At 43.0% G+C, this 20828-nt stretch overlaps 1 protein-coding gene across 2 annotated transcripts; it reads left to right on the top strand.

Annotated features, from left to right (window-relative positions):
• Positions 1-3590: 3590 nt before the first annotated feature.
• Positions 3591-20542, top strand: cdk6 (cyclin dependent kinase 6). Of its 2 annotated transcripts, none has more exons than XM_077743789.1 (8): positions 3591-4013; positions 4781-5122; positions 6687-6822; positions 10833-11000; positions 15734-15843; positions 17898-17948; positions 18028-18163; positions 18628-20542. In XM_077743789.1, exons 2-8 carry the CDS (start codon positions 4899-4901, stop codon positions 18778-18780), a joined length of 978 nt encoding a protein of 325 aa, XP_077599915.1. In that variant the 5' UTR covers positions 3591-4013; positions 4781-4898; the 3' UTR covers positions 18781-20542. The 2 variants fall into 2 exon arrangements, with proteins under 2 accessions (XP_077599915.1, XP_077599916.1); XM_077743790.1 differs by lacking the exon at positions 3591-4013 and adding an exon at positions 4295-4689.
• The last annotated feature ends 286 nt before the right edge of the window (positions 20543-20828 follow it).

Genomic DNA, 20828 nt, shown 5'->3' with positions numbered 1-20828 from the left:
TAAATGTAAATTGCTTTTAGTCACACTTTTTTCCTGTCTTATTCTGATCAAAAAATGCCCAAAATACAGTATAAGTTTTGCTTTTATTGCAATATTTCTTCCCACGTCTTTTTACTAGTTAGCACTAGATACACTCCCCAAATAAAAGATAGCATCGTTCCTGTATGAAAAGACATGAGCGGATAAGGAATTCTTCTTGTGAAATCATAATGCTGAGGCTTTTCATGTTTGGAAAATAAACATCTGATTTCATCAGTCCGTGGTGTTAAGTCAATAAAAAAAACACTATGCCATGACGGTTGATATCAAAAGTTTTCCACCCACGCGCGGGTGTCACTTGAACAGAGGCCAGGGGCATCCAAGTGGATCGAGACAGCTGGAACCGGGAGGACAATGGCACTTTCGGTTAATCATTCATTGTCTTAATGAACGGCAGCCAAGGTTCTTTTGGGTCAAAGAATTTGACGTCGACCATTCACTAAAAACTGAACAAAACAAAACATTTTTTACTACTTGTCAGGATTCCAATCAACTTAATATCATACTTAACAAAGTGGCTGGCAAGTGTTTGTTGACCGTTCCACCTCGGTTACCAAGTGGCAATAATTTGGGTTTACTAAATTGGTTACCATGGTGACCAGTAAAGCACCATAACACATCTATACTGTCTTTTTCAGCCTTGTATTTCAACCCGCATGATTGAACCCCGCATGACAAACCCGACCAACCAGATCTTATTTAATAATGCCATATTCCACTGAGATTTATGTGTGTGTCCATGTGTGTGTGTGTCCAGTTCTGGCCCTCCCTCCCCATCTCCGGAGGCGGCAGGTGTTCCTGTGTCCCCGGCAAAAGAGCAGGTTTTTATGTCGCCTCCTCTAGCTAGTGGCTTGGTTGTCATAGCGATGGCCCAACAGAAAGAGGCTTGTGTCTGGGGGCCTGCGGAGGGACCGACGACGAGGACAAGGGAAGAAGGTCCTTTGCTTTACGTGCGCCACACACTCCACCATAAGAAATCAAATGACTCATTTTAGGCTCATTTTTTAAATGACTCTGGCTCTTTTTCACACTACCTGTTGCAAAGACATGCCCAATCGAAAAAAAGACCACCATCAATCTCCTCTCTTGCCAAGGCCAGCGTGTGCAAGGAGATCTGGCAGCGACTGCAAGTCACCTGCCCCTCCTTGGCTTCTGCGGCCCCCCCACGGGAGCCTTGTAATTCTCTATTGGTTGAGCTGATGAGCAGCTGCCACACGCGCGCTCCCTAGAAACACACACAAGGATACAATAAAACACACATAGCGACTGTCTTTGCACTTTGGGTTAACTTTCTATTATTCACTCGGACAGACAAATTAAGCCAAATGACAACTTTGGCACATTTTAACTGAAAAAAAAAACTTTTTAGTATCTACTACAACTAAAACAGAATATAGGCACTCATGATTGACTTTCCCGGGCCGCACAAAATGATGCGGTGGGCCAGATTTGCCCCCCGGGCCGCCACTTTGACACATGTGGTATAGAGTGTAACAAGCCCTAGTGTCAAATTATTTAAATAAAAGGCCGTGTAAGATGCAAAAGCATGAGAACATCACCAAAAAAAGACACAAGAACAAGCTAACTGCTAGCTCCAGTTGTAAAAAAACGCTGACAAATTAGCATGAAAAAGACACAACTCACAATGTAGCAATTACTGTAAATGTGCAAATTTACATATTTTTCCCTCATCATTGTTGCAGGCAAATCCTTCTTGATAGCCATTCCCCGGCTTGAATATATTAGCACGAGGGATTCTTTTCTCGGGCTTGCAAAAAACAAAACAATGATCAACGCCGTGTGTGGTAAAAATACCTCAAAACGTTTACGCTAACACATTGCGAAAGCCAACATTGGATATCATTTCCCACATCGACGGCCATGTCACTGTTTGACAATGTCATATATTTTCTATCGACTTTCCACAGTCTGTGTTTATCTTGTGAAAGATAATCACTTTCTGGAGAAGAAGGGGGCCGGGAGGGGGGACTTTTTCGGGGGTTCTCCCTTTTAATAAAGCCAAGAAAAGTATTACGGATTGATGATATAATCTTTTCTTGTACATGCATATTGAAAAAGTGCATTCAAATAAATGGAAATGGGCGCGTTGCAATCTCCCAAAAAAATCAAAACAAGAGAAAGTCATTCCAGTAAGTGTGAAAGTGTATATGGTCAGTGATAGTCTATCAAAGATCTAAAACACTCCCATAGGCAGGCAGTTATGAATCAGAATGCATGTTGCTGCAAGGCGGCTTTTGGCAAATGAGCCCCGTGTTGTGAGAATCTGCCACCGGCGTCCCTCGCCAAGAGGAATGCTGTTTGACAGAGCCACTCCTTTACATTTGATATCAATGTAACTTGAAAAATCTCATGCGCGCGCACATTTTCTCACAGTCAACATTGGCTTCGGCTTCTTTAAAGGTGTGCTTGTTTCTTCAGAAAAAGCAGAAGCATAGACATTTACATTTTTAACTGTCTCAGTGCAATGCTAAATTGACAGTGATAAATGGCAATGGCAGTTAATGTGTGAATGGAGTTGAGATAGTGGGATTAATTTTGATAAAAATGATATTTAGAGGCCAAACTAAGGTGGACATGTTTGCAGGCAGTTCAGATATTGGTGGACCTTCATTTCAAAGTGCATTGCAAAGGTCAAGAGGGTGCTGGAGCCGACGAGGATTGATTGCAAGAATGGGTCTTTATTCTTTAGAGATAGGTCCATTTATGAAATGTTGTTGTGAATAAAATTCATTTCCTCATTCAAAGAAGATCAATGAATGATGGAAAAAAGGACGGTTGAACCGTCGTCCAATCAGGATCTGTATCTTTTGAAGAGTTTTTTTGTGGAAAAATTGGATCAGTTGGACCTCAGCCAGATGAAGTATTATAATCGTAGCGGATATTTGGAACAATCAATCTGGCGTTCCAGGTTAGGGAGTGTCAAGTTGAGAACGGAAGGCAAATTTGGATCTCATGTCATTATCAAGTCTTTGATTTCTGTCCATCATTTCAACATCACTCACTGTAGTATTTTTATAGTACATAAATTAGCCAAAATTGACGATTTAGCGGAAACGACCCTCTTGTTAGCATTTTTTGTTACGTTGGCCCAATTGAACTTTTTTTTCCAAATGACCGCCGGCGCAGAGGAGCGTCCCCCAAGTCACAACCCGAGTCCCCCTGGGCCTTGAACCTGACCCCATGGAGAACATCCAGGTTGAGCGCCACACATCGCAACACCCCGCTGGCGCATTGTTTACCCCCGCGAGCCCTCAATGGCAGCTCGGGGGAGATAGATAGTGTGGCCGTCCAGCCAATAAACCTCCGCCGTCCCCCTCCCCGACCCCTGCGGCGCTCCGGAGTTTGACACGGGAGACAAAACCCGCCGGCGAGAAGGACTATGAATGGTAAAAGCGCCGAGGAGGCCGAGGGGAGAGCAAAGAGGAGGCGGTGTGCCTTTGTAGTCGGGGAGGAATGCGGAAATGTCCCCGCTCCGTGTCAAACCTCTCTGAAGGGGGTCAGGCCACATTCAGCCGGCGTGGGAAAGCCAGGCGGAGACGGAGCTCACACGGCCGAGCGGCATGGGCCTGTTTGGGGGATATACGCTGGCGAAAAAGGGGGGAATCTAAAGAGGAGCGTGGCTTCGGAGGGCTTGTATCACGCGTTTGCCTTTGTCCCGCGTACCCCCGGTTGAAGCGAGCTTTCGAACAAACCCTCCTCCTCCTCCTCCTCCGTCGCCTCCACCCCCACACCCTCCGCCTCCTCCTCCCCGCGTTTGTGTGTCCCTGCTCGGGCTGGTGCAGTTTGAGGGATGGGGGGTTAGAGCATGCACCGTCCGACGACTACCTGTGTGGCCCCCGCATGGAGGACAGTGGACAGGGGATGCGTTTGAGCGACTGCTTTTTCGGTCGGAGACCACAGTGCCTCCTCACCTTAGCGGACATGCCGACATATTGTTGACAACATTAAACGAGGTAAACACGGAAAGTTGTGCTCCATGTGATACCAAAGTTGCCTTTAAGTGTAGCCTCGGTTTCCGGTAATGTTATCCGAGCAAAAGTGAGCATTTGAACGCAGCGTTTGAATTTATTTTAATTTTTTTAAGCAATTAAAATCGGTTCAGCAGTCGTGGCTGTTATTTGAGAATTTAAGCGTGGCGAGTGCAATTATGGAAGTTGTTAAATAAGGCGTGAGTTGTAAAAGGTGAGTTTTTTTCTGCGTTTTAAAAGGACTTGAGGCTGTTGAAGTTTAGACAATGCAGCCTGGAGACAGCCACGTGCTCGTTACGTTTGGGTGGCCTCAGTGACAAAGTTTGAGCTCCAAGCAAAGTAAACTCAAATCGGACCTAGCGAAGTTATCGACAAACAACACTCCAAACGAGCCAAGTGCGAGACAAGTATTTTATTTTTGGCCTGTTATCATCAAATTGGCTCTAATTCCCTTTAACATTTGGGCCAGCTCGCGTCTTGGACGCGAGTCTTTGAACGCACCAGTGTTTAACATGAAGCTAGCATAAAACGCTGACGTTTAAGTGTGTTTTTGGTTGTTTTACCATTGTTAAAGGAGGAGGATATAAGTTAATGACGCGTAACTGGAACAGGAGTGCGAGTTGGGACTTAACGACACTGCTGATAGTCGGAATGAAACATGGTGACAGTGCCGTAATTACTACCTGGGGCACATTTTGACCAACTGTGACAAAGATGGTGTCCACCTCCATCCGTGTCTCTCTGTCATTTAGGCATCGCCCGTGCCGCTTTCCCCCGTGAATATGGCTTGGTGAGAAAGTCTGGCTCGTCAGCCTCGCCGGGAATCCCCGCACTGTTTTCAAGAAGAGAGGAGGGGAAAACTAAGGCAAAATGGACAAAGAGACGATTGGTACGCAGTATGAACCCGTGGCGGAGATCGGAGAAGGTGCCTATGGAAAAGTGTACAAGGCGAGAGATTTGAAAAACGGGGGCCGATTTGTTGCCCTAAAACGAGTTCGGGTCCAGACGGAGGAAGAGGGGATGCCTCTCTCGACTATCCGGGAGGTGGCAGTACTGAGGCAGCTTGAGGCCTTTGAGCATCCTAATGTCGTCAGGTAAGTTTGGGGATTCAAATATGTTTATGTGTGGACTAAATACTCATTTTGATTCCTTGGCAGCCCCTGGGGACTATTATATTTTTGAATTAATATTTAATTCTTGTCTTGGCCACATATTATTATTCCTTTTCCAGTAATACTAATCAATCCCAAGAAAAAAACTCACATTTTCCAAGTTTGACCAGGATTTCAATCATTTCTGGCGTCGTCAAGCATTACAAATTTCCATTTTTTTCCTCCCCCATTTGTCCCATACTTCACCCCTTGTATTTTTTTTAAATTCCATTGTCAATTCCACGCTGAGGCCATTTTGCTTTAAACAATCACCAGTCATTTATCTCTGCCTGAATTTTTCAACGGGCAAGTCCTCAAAGGACCTCATACTAGCACGCCATGCACTTTAATGTCCCAAATGGTTTGTCTTAAAACACAATTTACCACCATTTCAAAAAGTTTTCAGGATTTCACATTCTCTATCGCAATTGTTTAATTGCCATTGAAATCGGTTTAAGCCCAACGATCTAATCAGGCAGCTCTAGCTCGCCAGGGTGCGCGGTGGGCCTTGTGCGAGACTCCCGGCAACCCCTGGATGTTGGTAATGAGCTCCATTATTCATTCCATATGTTGGGTGTCTGCTGAGAGCCCCCATTGTAAGTCGACAATCGAGCGGCGAGGGGCGTTTAACCTTAAAGCCACGGCTACGGCTATCCTTTGACATTGCGCCGATTGCTGATACCTTGAACTAATCACCTCTCGTACTCGATCCCTTGCAAATATTTTATATAAATTCACTTTTTTATCCCGAATTTGTCAGTAGCATCCTTGTATTTATACCCCGTCTAATCCTGTTTGCCTTATAGAGGGTGCTCGGACGTTTGGTCGCTGGACGTTTGGCCGCCGGTCTTTTGGTCGCCAGTCTTTTGGTGACAAGATAGTTTACTGTTGAAACTAGCTGAGGAGGAATGCTGCTTTTATTGAGGCTTCACGGCATAGTTTTTGTTTGAGCTTTTCACCAAAGCCTGTTTTGGCAGGTTTGCTGACATCGTGGGGATTCTTGGCTTTGGCTTGTTGCCGACTTTGGCACCACAGTCGATGCCCACATTTAGGGTTTTCTGATATTTAATGGCTGGAAGATTTTTTTTTTCTGAAATGTCAGTTTTACTATATAAACTGACTGGCTATTGCCATCCATGTTAGCAAATCAGCTAATGCTAAGTCAATCTTTTCCAAGCTTTGCTCTTAAAACAACTTAAATCATGTTCTAGAAATCCAAAAAAATAGCTTTTTACCTTAGCGCATCACCAGGTTCACCGTCTCCCCTAACTTAAACTACATTAAGCACCACAAAGCAACACAAGAACACCCAAGAAAAAGCCAAACCCATTCACTTACCGAATCCTGCGGATGTTCATCCCATGCGAGAAGAACTCATGAGATTTTGCTGACGTCACACGCGAATTCAAACACCAAGCGTTAAACTTAACCTCCTGTGTGTCCTTTTTATGTATGCCCAGCCAAGCACAATCCGCTGTATTGATGGCTGATTTTTATCCTCTCACAGGCTTTTTGATGTGTGTACGGTGTCCCGGACTAACCGCGAAACCAAACTCACTCTGGTCTTTGAGCACGTGGAACAAGACCTGACCACCTACCTAGAGAAAGCCCCTGACCCCGGTGTGCCGCCAGAAACTATCAAGGTAATGACCGTCGACTGCTACTGTATTTTCAGGCATATTTCTAACAAAAAATAGGATGACTTAATCAACACTATGGCACAAAACTGCATGGCGACAAAGACAAAACGCCATAATTACAACAATGTGGCTGATATGGTCATTTATTTCAAAATAGAGAAAAGATAAAGTGATAAAACGCAAAACTAAATTTATTTTGACGTCTACTAAAGAAATTCAAGAAAAAATATGCTCAGGGTGCCGCCATCTTGCTTAGGGAAGACAAACTAGAGCACTATGGACAGAGTTCCTGGTTGTACTGCTCACCTGACCTCCTTTTTAAATCTTTTTGATTCATACGGTATCTAAAATAATTCACAGATTAATACTCACTATTAGAAGCAGGAATATTGATGTGAAAATTGTGAACTAGAGAGAAAAATTGTAAAATCTTACCATTTTTAAGGCAATTTTTAAGGTTATGGCTTATATGCGAGTAAATACAGTAATTTGACTCGCCGGCTATCAAAATCAAAGCATGGTTCCTCTTGGATTTTTGTCTTGAGCTTCTATTTTAGCTCCAAAGGGAGATCTTTGCTGATGTTGTGCGGCTGGCAGGACCACAGACACGTCTGTTTGGTCGCGACTGAACTTTTTCGAGCAAAGCCACGAACGACGCAGACTGGAATTCTTTGCTAAAGCCCAACTAGCGGGGCGTTCTGTTCTGGAAGGCCGGCAACATGTGGCAAAAGGCCTCCAAATTAAAGGCTCTCCCTTTTCACCCAGCCTTCCTTTAATTTTTTTGGCCAGATTCACGTCGGTGCTCGAAAAACAAGAGTGTAAATGAAACGCTCCAACTCCAAAGCGTTTTTGATTCCGACCTCAAAGTTTGACTTCTGGTGGCACAAATTATGATCCCGAGGAAGTCCCTCGGTCGGTCGGTTACTCGACTCGGTGTTTACTTACAATTTGCCCAAAGGTCGGAACTGGACGCGCCATTAACATCCAGCCTGACTGCTTTCTTTTATATTTTAATCTTTCCCACAAACCACTCTTTTTGAAGGTCTCTTAATCGTGTTTCAAGCCCGAGGTCCTGCGATTTAACGTGGACAAAACCAGGCAGTTATATATCCTTTTTAAAAGCCTATAAGTTTAAGTGTCAGTTTTGAAATGGAGAACTCACGGAAGTAGAGTATCGCTATAGTTTTTATTTTCCTGCCTCCAGGGTCAAGTTAACTTGTAAATGTTCAGTAATATTGTCGACGTAGTATGTACGCATAAACGGATCGAAATTTTAGTAAAAAAAATGGAATCTATATGTGAAAAAGCAAAAAATTCTGATGATTAATAGTATAGTCAGATGTTTATTGTCCTATTTCAGTATTTTTTTAACTAATTGAGTGATTAACAAATCCATGTAAAACCAGTTCAGCCAAAAGAACATTTCCAAAACTTAATCTGACTTTAAAGCACTTATCTTTTCCCCACGGTTAAATAATTAAAAAAAAAAATTAAGATCCCTACATGTTTTTTTTAATTTTTTTTAAAAGTCCCCCAAAACACCTGACACTAAGCAACGGGCCGTCCCACTCCCCCCGGCAGCAGTGGGTCCACCTCTGCCCCCACCACCCACTCAGCCTCAAGACCCACCACATGCTCATTGATGAAAGAGGCCCTCCTCCAGGAATGAAATGAGCTGGAAGCACATCAAGCGTCCGAGCCGGCCGGCCGGGCCCGGCGCGCCTGGCCTCGCCTGGGTCCGTCCGGGGCCTGCCCCGGACGGCGCTTGGGTACCAACCACCCACCCGCCCTTCTCCGTCATCTAGGCTACCACAGCTCTATTCTCTGAGCCTATAAAGGGGGAGGTTAATGAAGCATGGGGAGGGAATTACACTAACGCTAACCGGCAGATGTCCCATATTGTGCCTGGCTACAATCAACAATATGGCCGCCTTTGGCACATTTGCATTAGAAAAGGAAGCATACCCAGAAAGCCATGTTGTGACTACTTTTTCCTCTTGCTACTCCTCTTTTCAAGTTGGGTGAGGGGGGCGGGGGTCAAACCTGTTGCCTTTTTGTGCCATCTTATCCTCTTTTGGATTTAGATGTATTGAATCGTTGAATTTATTTGGAAACAGACATTTTATCCATGGTTGGATTGGACTATTTTTCCTCTTTGTCAGGGTACGATTTAGCTCCAGTGTCAATTGATATAGTACGAGAAAGAAAGGTGCTTGGATTGACCATGACAAGGCGGCCATCATTGTTTGTGTGTTTGTCCAAGAGTCACACTTGTGAGGTAATTAGTGTTTACTAGCAAACCCTACTGAAAGGAAGGATGCTGAAATGGTTATTTAAAGCAGAGAGGAACTGACTGGGGGTGCTATTGTGTCACCACACACACACACAAACACACACACACACATTTATACGCGCACACACACACACAGAAAATAACCAACTGCCTCCCTCTGTTCTATGACCCTGTCTGTCTGCTACCCTCCGCACTAGGTCATGGCTGGATGGAGATGTAGAAAGGAAGGTCTGTTTATGCATCCTGCCTGCCCTCGGTCAGGAGCCCCCTCGCGACCCCCCCAAAAAAAACCTCCTCCTACCCGATACACACACACACACCAAGTTTTTTTTTTTTTGCACGCGCAAACTTTGACCCCGGCTAACGGAGGTGCGCACAAATAGAAATGTTGCGCAGCGTGTTTACGGGGACAAAAGGAACACGCGGTTTGTGTGTATACAAACTGCGGTTCGGGGACGTGGGCAGTACACGGCGGGGCGCCCCGTCTCCTGCCTGCCCCGCGCCGCTTGCTAATGTTTTCTGCTTGAGTGTGCAGGCCTCTTTGACTCACTCACCAGCTGGTCAACCCGTGAATAGAGTGGTGGGCTCGGCTCCATGTCACTTGTGAGGTCTTGGCTGGGGACTTTTTGGGGAGGGTGGGACACTGCTGTGCTAAGGGGGGCATGTGTGTGTGTGTGTGTGTTTACAGGACAGAGTGGCAATGTAAAGGCTGGGATAAGACACTCTGGACTCCCCCAAAAAAGGCTTTCACACACACAATATACGTCCAATGAGAGCTGCCTTAGATCATTATTTTGACAGTGGATTGTTTTTGCGCTTGGTTGACTAATTGGTTCATGTATACATCACCAAACGTTATTATATTATAGATGGGAATGTGCATTGAGATTATGCATGGATAGAAGTTGGACTATGAATATTTGTTGTTATTATTTTTGCACAATTTCTTTTTAATCAGCATTTCGTTACTTGTTTACAGGTGCAAGACCTGTTTTTAGGAGCAATTCAGTTTGGGAGGAACAAGTCCAAGCTGGTTTTTACATAGTTGCTTTCTCCTCAGTGCTAGTTTACTTTAGCTCAAGCGTTATTGATTCAGTGCCTATGGCCATTTCTGAGGTCAGCCTGTGGTCATAAAATGAGAGGGAACGCCAATTAACTCCAGCGCAGCAGCTGCTAGGAAACAGAGCTCCGTGCTTGTGGAGAGCAAAGCCTTGTGTATGTATGTGTGTGTGTGTGTGTGTGTGTGTGTGTGTGTGTGTGTGTGTGTGTGTGTGTGTGTGTCAGTTATCAAACATCTGCCATGGTCCACCAGAAAAGACGCAGGCCTCCCCCCCCTTTAACTCCTTTGCTACCAAACTGCTATTTTAGTGACGCCAATTTGAAGTCATTGGCTACTATTGGCCATCATAGGTGTCCAATCTATGCCAATGCCAACCCTCCAAATCAAAATGGATTTAATATTATCGCCGTCAATGTCACTGGCAGCCATTTTAGATTTATGCTTTAACTCGCCATGATTCCACTTTTAGTCATCATTAACACAGTCAATGAGCTTTTATTTAAAATACATACTAGCTACTCTATTCAAATACATCAAAAAGAATTCTGAAATGCATGATATTGTAGTACTTAGTGATTTTTGCGATCAACCCAAAATCAATATTTACAAAAGCAACAAGATTGTCGTCATTGTTTTTTTGTGTTTTTTTTTGTTTTCCAGGATATGATGTATCAGCTGCTCCAGGGTCTGGACTTCCTGCACTCGCACCGTGTGGTTCACCGTGACCTAAAACCCCAGAACATCCTGGTCACCAGTGGAGGACAGATTAAACTGGCTGACTTTGGTCTGGCTCGCATCTACAGTTTCCAGATGGCGCTCACCTCTGTGGTGAGTCCAAATCTGACCTTACAGTTGCTTACCTTGGGACAACCACCCCTCCATGATTGACCTTTTTAGCATAAAGTAAGAGTTTAGACTCCCAGTGTCCGTCTTTAGCAATTCCTCAATGGCAAAACGCGGTTTTCCCACTTTGAGGTCGTTTCTCTGAGCTTCTGGGTTTCTGATGACCAGATAAAACGGAGACGGCGGCACTCTTTAGAAGTCCTTGAATTCGGCAGAGATGAGACATCTAAATGTAAATCAGTCCTTTTTTTGTCCTCAATTATCCAGCCCTATTTTCTTACCATTCTCCCAGTCAAGACTCTCCAATTTACATCATGTTCTACAATGGGTTTTTTCTTCTAGGCCTTCCCGACTGACAAGGGGACCAGTTTTGAGGTTGCATTTTAATAAGGGAATTCACCTTCAGCTTTGAATGACACAAATGCTGACTCATAAATCATTGGCACCCACAAACTGCAAATTGAACGTTTTAGCTAGCACTGCACACACACAAACTCATTTCCTTCCTTCATTATATACAGCAAAGGCCACAATAATACAAGTGTTTGCGGTAGACTGCAACTGTTGGGTTCCAGATAAATGTTCCTGTCTTTCAAATTCCCTCACCGTCAATCTACCAAACACATCTTGGCCATTTTGTGCTTGTAATTGACACAAAAATGTTCTAGGCGATCTAAACCCCCCCAACCCTCCATTGCCCAACACAAAGCAGTTGCGGATTTAGTCACCTAATGCCACCGTTATTGGCAGACAGATGGGTTATGGAGAACTACTGTTGCTTAAGGGAACTAGACACTTCTCTCTCTCAGTGATTCATTTTGCACTTGTAAAGTGACACTTGTCAAGTCTTCATTTCACTCTGACAAAGTGAAACTTTCATTTTAACTCAACGGAGAAAAGGTGCAAACACCTTTTACGTCTCGGAATGGTAACCGAAGCTTTGCGTACTGTGGTTTTGCGTGAAATTTAACAAGTACTTGTAAATATGCTATTCATTGGGTTATGACACTAAATGTGTGTATTTAAAAGTAGATGTGCATGGTTGAAGATGACTGACGGGTTCATTGAAGCACCGTTTGACTACATTTTGCATATTTTGGGGCTCCCTGAGAAGTAAGAGGGAGACCACCCATTGGGTTAGTACATAGGCCTCGATTAGGCTGCCTCTAGTAGTCCCGAGGGGCCACTTGCTTTGTTAATGGTATTTTAATGGCTCAGTGTGCCTTGAGTGACAAGCAGATGGGCAAAGATGACATGTCAATCTGACATACCATAAAATAACAGGAGTTATAAGAAGATAGAAGCCCTTTAACTGACGTCAAGATCAAGAATTCTAACTTGTATTCAGCTTTTGGTGGCAAAAATCAATCAAAACGTCTCAAATATTCTGGTTTACTGTTTTATATTGTCTCAAAGGACATCGCCACCTAATGGTATTAATGCTTCTGGCGTGCTTAAAGTATCATGTGACCATGTTTAGGATTTAGTTTCAAGGCTGTCTTCACATGTATTGTTAGATTATATTCTGATGGGTGGTTTGAGGAAGCAATATGATCCCTTTTATATGTCATGTGCAAGTTAGTTGTTCTTTGTCCAATTGGATTGCAGCCCCTATCACTTTGTTTTTTGACTAGTCTTTAATATATCGCTGTTACCAGGATAGGATCAACATTTTTGATTTTTAATAAGGAAATGGTTCTCCACCAATTGATGGGTTGTGCTCCAATGCATTTCTGCTATTTGTAAACGGAAACAATGAGGAGCGAAGAGGCAGCCAGGCACCAAAGAGGCGGGGATGGGAGGGCAAATCAGGAAAGCACGTGTAGCACACTCTGGGATTGTTTAGATATCGCCTCAAACAGCTCCACATGGGGGGGAAAAAAAGGAAAAAAGCCTAGTCTGCGGCTGAGAGCAAAGGATCCTCCCCACAATATTCATTTAGCCAGCATATTGAGTTCAGTACACCCGCACACGTATATCAAACGTGCACTGGAAAGCCGACATGAAGTTGGCGGCTAACTGCTTTTACACTCTTACCAAGGCCTAAACTATGTTAACCCATTCGCAGCCTAAGAGTTAACTTGCAGTGTTGGATAAATATTAAATCCGGTGTTAGTAATATGTTAGCTAATGAAATTTGGTAGTTTGTTGTAGTTGATGCATTTTGTGTTATACTAATTTTGCATTATTATTTTGCCTTGTGGGCTAACTCCTTATGAGATAATGGATGATGGGTTAATGCATTGTAAGCTAATGCATTGTGAGTTAAAGGATGGCTAGTTAAAGCATGGCGAGTTAAAGCAACGCTAGTTAAAGCTTTAAATGGTGCTGCCGCATGGTTTTTTCGCATTAACTCTCCCATCGACAACATTATCAGCCGGTCACCGCTAACCAATGGCGGCCATCGACCTTTAATCAAACCCCAGCTTCTTGGCAAGGCTGCAGTCGTCCGAGTGTGAATCCTAACCAGCGTAAACCATGCATGCGCACAGCAAAATGCAACGGGATATGGATGCCGCTGCGTCCGTCCGTAGCAGGAAGGGGGGCGGTGGGAGCGCCCGAAAAAAATGACGGCATATATCTGGAATTTTCCAGCTAATGATGTGCGGATGTGGTAGCGCAAGGGGAGAGAGAGAGAGAGAGAGAGCCACTCACTGACTGTGCTGTCTTTGTTTCACTCGCTGAGGGCCTCATGCCGCATTCCTGTACGTTGCGCATACTTTGGCAGCCGACGCTTTTACTGTACACAGTTTGTCTGCCGCTCAAGCACTTTTTCCTTCCAGCCATGTATCCGACTGGCCTTTAATCTCGCTTTTATGTCCTTTCTTGGCCAGGTGCGCCGACATTGTTGTCGTCGTAAATTACGAAACAAGAGGGAAAGTTGAGAAAGTGGCGTTATGAGAGCCAGTTAGGGTGGCGGGGGGTTGCCGGTCTACTGGCCGTAGACTAGGTTTTTCCTCATATTATAATTATTTCTATATCCTCTGCCGACACGCCCCTTTCCTCTCAGATGCACTTCAATTTGTGCCGAATTGCTCTCAGGAATGTAATCGCGTTGGGCTCCAAAACTGATAATACGTCAAACGTTTCCTGAAGATTTTACGTCATGAATAAATAAATGCTTGCAATCTTTTTGCAGCTGCTAAAAAATAAATCCATAGCTTTTATTTTTGAATGTTTACGCATGTTTTAAGGAGAACTGGCTTTTATACATCCAGGATAATGTGGGTGCGCCATACGCCCACACACTGGCACGCATACACCCGATCGCCCTTTTTTGTCGGTGGGGTGGCCGCGGAGGTCTGACCCCGGGAGGTCCGGAGGTCCTCCGGGGCAAAGATCTCAGCGGTGAAAGTGGAGGACAGTGTCGGTCGGTTGGTCGGTGGGTGGTGAGGGGGAGGATGCGCTCAGCTGAAAGGAATTCTTAGAATGTTGTCCTTTAATCTGAAGTCAGCCTCTTTCACCACACACACACACACATACATACAGAGTGGCTAACTTTTGAGGTTTTTCCTGCCTGCGCTTTGTTTGACCCCCCTCTGGTGTTTGGATTTCCGTGTAGAAGAAGGGAATCAACCAGTAATAGAAAGACAAATACATCAGCAGGCTCCAGAAATGACTCTCTACTTCCTTCTTCCTGGGTTCTACCAGTCATTCTTCTTTTCTTGCAGTACTCTTTTTAGCTGCCTTTTACCAAGTTTGATTTGAGTCAATCTTTTGTTCAAAGTTTTGGGTAAAAACAACAACAGTACTTTAAACGATTGCTAGATTAATCGCAGAAAATGTACAAAACGCCATTTAAGTCAAATATGAAGTACAAGGCAATATTTAAAGATGACTAAGACTAAAAAACAGAAAGCCCCCAATATTTCTCGCTATAAAATACCACCATAAAATCTTGTCTTGGCGCAAAACAAGACCTAATTGAAAAATGATGGATACTTTTTTCCAAAGTGACAAACGTCATGTCTAAAGGTTAAAGTTCATGCCTTCAAAAAAACGGTCCTAGAACTAATGGATTAACTACCACAAAATATATCAAAAACTTGGGTGTCACGCCATTTTTTTTCTGGTGCATTTATATATGCGTGTGGGCGTGAGCGGCCATATTTGTGGGCAGATTTTTTTCGGTTTTCGAATAACTGAATCGCACTGCAGCCGGATGCACGTTTGTGGTTTTTCTTAGAAGGCTGGTGGAGTTTATTTGACTTTTAAATATGCAAACTTGCATACTTAATGCCATGGACAAAAAAAACCCCACTACAAACGAGGGGAAAATAGCATTCCGGGAAATTCAAGTATAATTATGCAGACTATCTGAGTGTATAGGCCCCTAGATTTTCAAATATAACTTTTTGGGATCACGTGGGTAGCTTTTGGTAGACCGTCTAAAGCCAAATTGCATCACCTTCCGCCCTCACTTCCACTTAAGCAGGAAACAGGAGATGAGAGGATCTGCAAAATGGGGCCTTTAAGTCTATTCATAGTCATTTGAAAGTAAGAATGGAACTCCAGATCTATATTCATGTCTTTTCCATACTATAAGTTCCCCAAAAATGCAACCTATACTACAGTGTGACTTATTTATATATATTTTTATTTAAATTTTGCATTGTTCGGCCAGGGCGACTTCTAGTCCGGAAAATACGGTAGCTACTTTTGTTGCCTTACAATCGATTTTCAAACCAGCCCCTTTTTGTTTTCTGTGATATTTTCAGGTGGTGACTTTATGGTACCGAGCTCCAGAAGTCTTGCTGCAGTCCAGTTACGCCACCCCGGTGGACCTGTGGAGCGTCGGCTGTATCTTTGCTGAGATGTTCAGGAGAAGGTGAGATTAAAAATGTCAAATGGAGTCGCAAGAAACCCCCCAAAAAACCCGAGCAAGTGGCCTAGAATGTACGAGAAGATTCTGATTGTGGCTGCCTAACCTTAAATGACATTTGTCTGTCGGTTCAGAGCACGGAGAGTCGAGTCATTACAGTTGGCTTATCAAAGCCTTCCAGTAATGACTGTTAAGTCGCTGTGGTTGCAGCATACGGCTTGAGACGCCGCTTCTTGATACACACTTGCCGATTGCTAGTTTGTGGTCTAACTGACTTAACAGCAAAAGATCTTCTATCGTTAGTTCATCCAAAAAAAAAAAGCTGATCGTGACCACTCCACCACTCAATTTAGCACAATCTTACCAATAGTCAACTAGGACTGTAATACATTAAATAATGCAACTAAAAAGGAAAAAAAATCAAAAATGTAGAAACTTATTTTGAATTTTAAAAACTTTAAAAAGAGAAAATAATATGGAGGTCTATTGTAGCAAGTCTTGTGTCAAAAGGAGCAGTTGTTTGTTAACTTTTGCTTTTATCCCCAAAATGTTTGTGTCAATCCTGGCCGGTGCAAATAGATTGGTCGGTTTGTCACTTTCAGTGGCAGAAAACGAGTTAAAAAGCAAATGTGCCATTTGAGAAGGCCGTAATGGAGCGAGGCACATACTACGCCCACGTGCGCACTCTCTCGGTCGCTCTCAAGGTGATTAAGGTGGGTTTTAAAAGGCCACCTGTTAGGGATTAAAGGGCACCTGGGAGGCCCTGCAAAAAGATGGGAGTGGAACAATGGATGCCCGCCCATTGCCATTGTTTTTAAGTCCAACTGCCTCCAAAAAAAATGCTTTTCTTAGGATAAAAATCCTTCTTTTCTTGCTCTTTCCATCTCAAATAGATGGAATTGTATTAAAATAATTCAAAATGTTCCCGTTCACCATGAAACACATTATTATTACATTTAATTCAATGTAATAGCTGTGTTAACGACGTTGTGGCAAAGAAAGGAATTTGAGCAAATATCATACAAGTCCACATTTGCATGGCGAGAATCATGTCAGGGTGCGTCACACCACAGATCCCATTTGAAAAGGAACCTGCCCCATTGTTGACATTCCTCTCATCCCCAAAAGGTCGAGTTATGTTGTGTCAGTGGTGGGCTCTCATCCCTGTTGACTTTCTCACACTCACGTACGCTTCAGGGCTTTTTCTATTGATAAAACCTCCAGCACGTGTGCATGTCTTCATGTCTTTTCAAATGGCTCCCCCCCCAAAAAAAGAATCTGATCAGACATTTTTTCTTCCAAAACATTTCCCACCAAACTTGACACTCACGTGCAACCGCACACACACACACACACACACACACACACACACACACACACACACACACACACACACACACACACACACACACATAACGCGAGCATTCCAGAGGTTGAAGCGACGGAATGTGGGACAGTGTACTTTTGGCAACCCGAGGAAGCATGACTCAGCTGACTCACCCATCCCGCTTTATGTGTGTGTGTGTGTGTGTGTGTGTGTGTGTGTGTGTGTGTGTGTGTGTGTGTGTGTGTGTGTGTGTGTGTGTGTGTGTGTGTGTGTGTGTATAGAAAAGGCAGTACAGTTTATGCCAATGCATTTTTTTACATATATATGGAGGAAGGAATGGCACGTTGTGTTTGAGCGGGGCGTCCCAAACTGGTTGTTGGCGTCACGGACAAACCGCACAGCAGGTTTAAAAATGGACCTCTCGGGAATTATCAGTGCTGCTCGTTTTGGCGTGGTGGCTTTTTCAGAACTGCTCGGCTGTGATTGGAAGTGGTTGCGGCTGTGTTTTTCTTTCAGGGAGCTTTAAAGAAGTGGTAAATGAGCGATCAAAATGGCGTTTTAGTGTTAGCAAAGGCGATAAAATGGAGTGTGGAAACTATGATTTCTTGTTTAATTTGACTCAAGTCAATCTGTTACAAAGATATAATCCTTTTGGTTTATTGCTATTGTTATGCAGTAGATTAATTGATTGAAATGATCATATTCCTAACTTTACTCTGTTTCTCCTTCGTAGACCTCTTTTTCGTGGGAGCTCTGACGTCGATCAACTGGGCAAAATATTCGAGTAAGTACTCGCATATCCGTCTGATTACAAATGAGGAGAAACCCTAACGTCTAGTGTGATGTCACCCCCCCCAATGTAGTGTTGTCGGGGTACCTTCGGCAGAAGACTGGCCCCAAGAAGTGGCCCTACCACAGAGTGCCTTCAGGCCCCAGCCTGCTAAGCCAATAGAAGACTTGGTTCCTGACATAGATGAGCAAGGACGGGCCCTCTTATTGGTGAGTATACGCAAACCTTAAAATTGTAGTACTATGGTAGTACATCTTTGAAATGGTGCCCTGCCATAGGCTGGAATAGGCTCTAGGATTGTTTATATTTGATCACTATTCCAAAAAAAAAACTTCAATATACAAATTAATAATTATGTTTGTACTTGAATTATTATTATATTATTATTATTAGGATTTTTTTTTTCAATTTTCTACATGTTTCTTAGCATTAAAAAGGAAATATCTCATTGGTACATACTCAATTTTTTAATATTTTTGAAAATGTATTGAATTTTTGACCATTTTCATTGTTTTGACTCAAAATGACTTGACATGATTGACAATGTTTACATTTAAGAATGTACATTGAGGCTTTTAACTGACAACAGAAATTGAAAAGAAGGCCTCAAACTGAAGGCGTTTTGCATCCCGACAACTCCTCAATTTCATCTTTTTTTCTGTCTTCCGTGCAGCAATTCCTGGCCTTCAACCCATCCAGGAGGATATCTGCATTGGCCGCACTTACTCAGCCCTATTTCCAAAGCGTGGACAGCCTCAGTCGAAGTGTGTACGCTGCTCAGCCCCTTCCCAGTAACAAACCCACCATTGAAGAGAGGACTGCCTGAGAGTCCTCGTTGTCCCTCGTCGTGTCCGCAAAAAAAGTATTCCCCCCGACCGCCCCTCCATTTAAAAAAAAAAAAAATTCATCGTGTCCGAGGAATTCGCTTGAAACCCAAAATAATCTGCAAAACCACAATCTTTGTATGGTTTTGTTTCCTATTTTTATTTGTATCTGTTCCCCTTCATTCACAGGTGGGTATACTTACTCCTAAGAATGAGGACTTCCTACCCAAAATATATGCACAAAAGCTGTTGTCCCTCCTCCCCTGATGAACTGATGGATTGAAATCGCTGCTTTTTAGGTTCTAAAAATGTTGATTGACTACATTATCAATGCAAAGACAATTGTAAGACTTGACTGAAACAGTCTTTGGATTTGGAGAGCCGTCTTCTCCATACCTAAAATGGATTTTTTCTTCTTCTACTTTCTGGACTTGTCAAGCACAAGCCGGCAAACCAATTGAGTCATGCCGAATTGCCATTTTTTTTTAGTTTTTTTGCAGGCCTTACAAACGTTTTACTGCCATCCAGAGGATGCCCCAAGGAACTGCAGACCAGTAGCAGGATTCTAATGGTCTAATTGGCAACTTTGGGGGTCAAGCACACTTAGAGGCATTTAATACATTGACGGCGATGGTCGTACAATCCATTTTTGGAGGACCGTTTGTCTCAAAATGGATTGGACGTAATATCGTCGACCAATGAGCACTGCCGATGACGTTCACCGTTTGTTAACTAGAACGTGAGCAAATTTACTAGCATCTCACTATTGAGAGTAACCAATGCATCAGTACAGTGCTAACATTCTCTATTTAATTTTATTCTTGAGTCTTATATGCATGATTTATCAAGTTGGGTATACTTGATTCAGAATATGCCAGAACCTGTGTTTAAGGATAGATTGACAATGTAAAAGAATGTTTAAAAAAAATGAAAGGAAAAAAATGGGTAGATGTTGTACTGCTTGTAGTGCAGCAATTCTAGATGTTCCAGTTTTTGCATTGTCAACCCTTAGAAACGTCACGGAAACGCATACAGCTAGCGTAGCGAGGGTCAGTGGAATGTCGTATGGCCAGAGTATTTTGGCAAAAAAAAATCTGGCAGGTTCTGCGGGTGCTTTTGTTTTTTTTTTAATGCACACATCTTTGGAGAAAGGATTTTTTGTTTTTTTTATAGGTATGAAAAGCAAGTTGCAGAGATGTATTTTTCTATATCAGTAGAACAGTAACATACTTTTTTTTTTAACACTGGTGTACCCTCTTAACTGGTCGTGCTGCTCACATATACGCACACTTTGGAAAACAAAAGAAAAGAAAAAAACTCAATTCTTTCTCAGGTTTTTTGGGGTGTCCAAACCTTCCGCGCAGTTTGCACATCCTCGGCGACTAACTGACCACATTACAAACTCCTTCAGGTTCTGTCAAATGATCTCATCTTTGATCATATCCTACTGTTCTATTTATCATATACTATGTTACTGTAGTCGTGACTGTCTGAGTATAAACTGCCTGTATGAACTTTTTGGGCATAAAAGGTCATATTTGATCACAAATTGGTGGACATAACCGCAATTTATTATCAGCTCGACTAAGCACTGTGTCAAAGTTCTGTCTGGAAATGTCGTCAATGACTTTCAATGCAATTGTTTCCATTTATATACAGGTTTTGGGAATTTTAGGCTTTTTTTTTTAACTTGATACAATCACTGTATGATATTTCTTAGCCAGTACACAAGAGCACATTTCAAGTGAATCAAACTGAATTCAACTTTTGAGCTTTTTCAGGTTCTGCTTGATCCGTATTTGTAACCCAAATCACACGTTCCTGCGTCACCTTTTTTTTTAAAGCACGTACAATTGGGACTTGGAACAAAAACAGTCATGGTATTATTTTATGAATTCAACATTTGGTGTCATATTATTGTTTACACCAGCTCAATAAAAAGCAGCTTTTTAAAAAAAATGTGGTTGGATTTCATTTGGAAGAAGTATATGTATCAATGTAACTGTTTTATATTTGTTAGTTTAACAAACTACTGTCAAAGGAAGGATTG

The sequence above is a fragment of the Stigmatopora nigra genome, chromosome 21 (assembly GCF_051989575.1).
Source record: "Stigmatopora nigra isolate UIUO_SnigA chromosome 21, RoL_Snig_1.1, whole genome shotgun sequence".
Classification (NCBI taxonomy): Eukaryota; Metazoa; Chordata; class Actinopteri; order Syngnathiformes; family Syngnathidae; genus Stigmatopora; species Stigmatopora nigra.
Note: the sequence above shows the minus strand (reverse complement) of the source record. Positions and strands in the feature narration are given on the sequence as shown.

Bases quoted from the DNA above. Each gene is read 5' to 3' on its own strand.
- cdk6 (XM_077743789.1), top strand. From the start codon at position 4,899: ATGGACAAAGAGACGATTGGTACGCAGTATGAACCCGTGGCGGAGATC. The intron at 15,844-17,897 runs GTGAGATTAAAA...TCTCCTTCGTAG, and splicing joins GCTGAGATGTTCAGGAGAAG to ACCTCTTTTTCGTGGGAGCT. The intron at 17,949-18,027 runs GTAAGTACTCGC...CCCCCAATGTAG, and splicing joins CAACTGGGCAAAATATTCGA to TGTTGTCGGGGTACCTTCGG.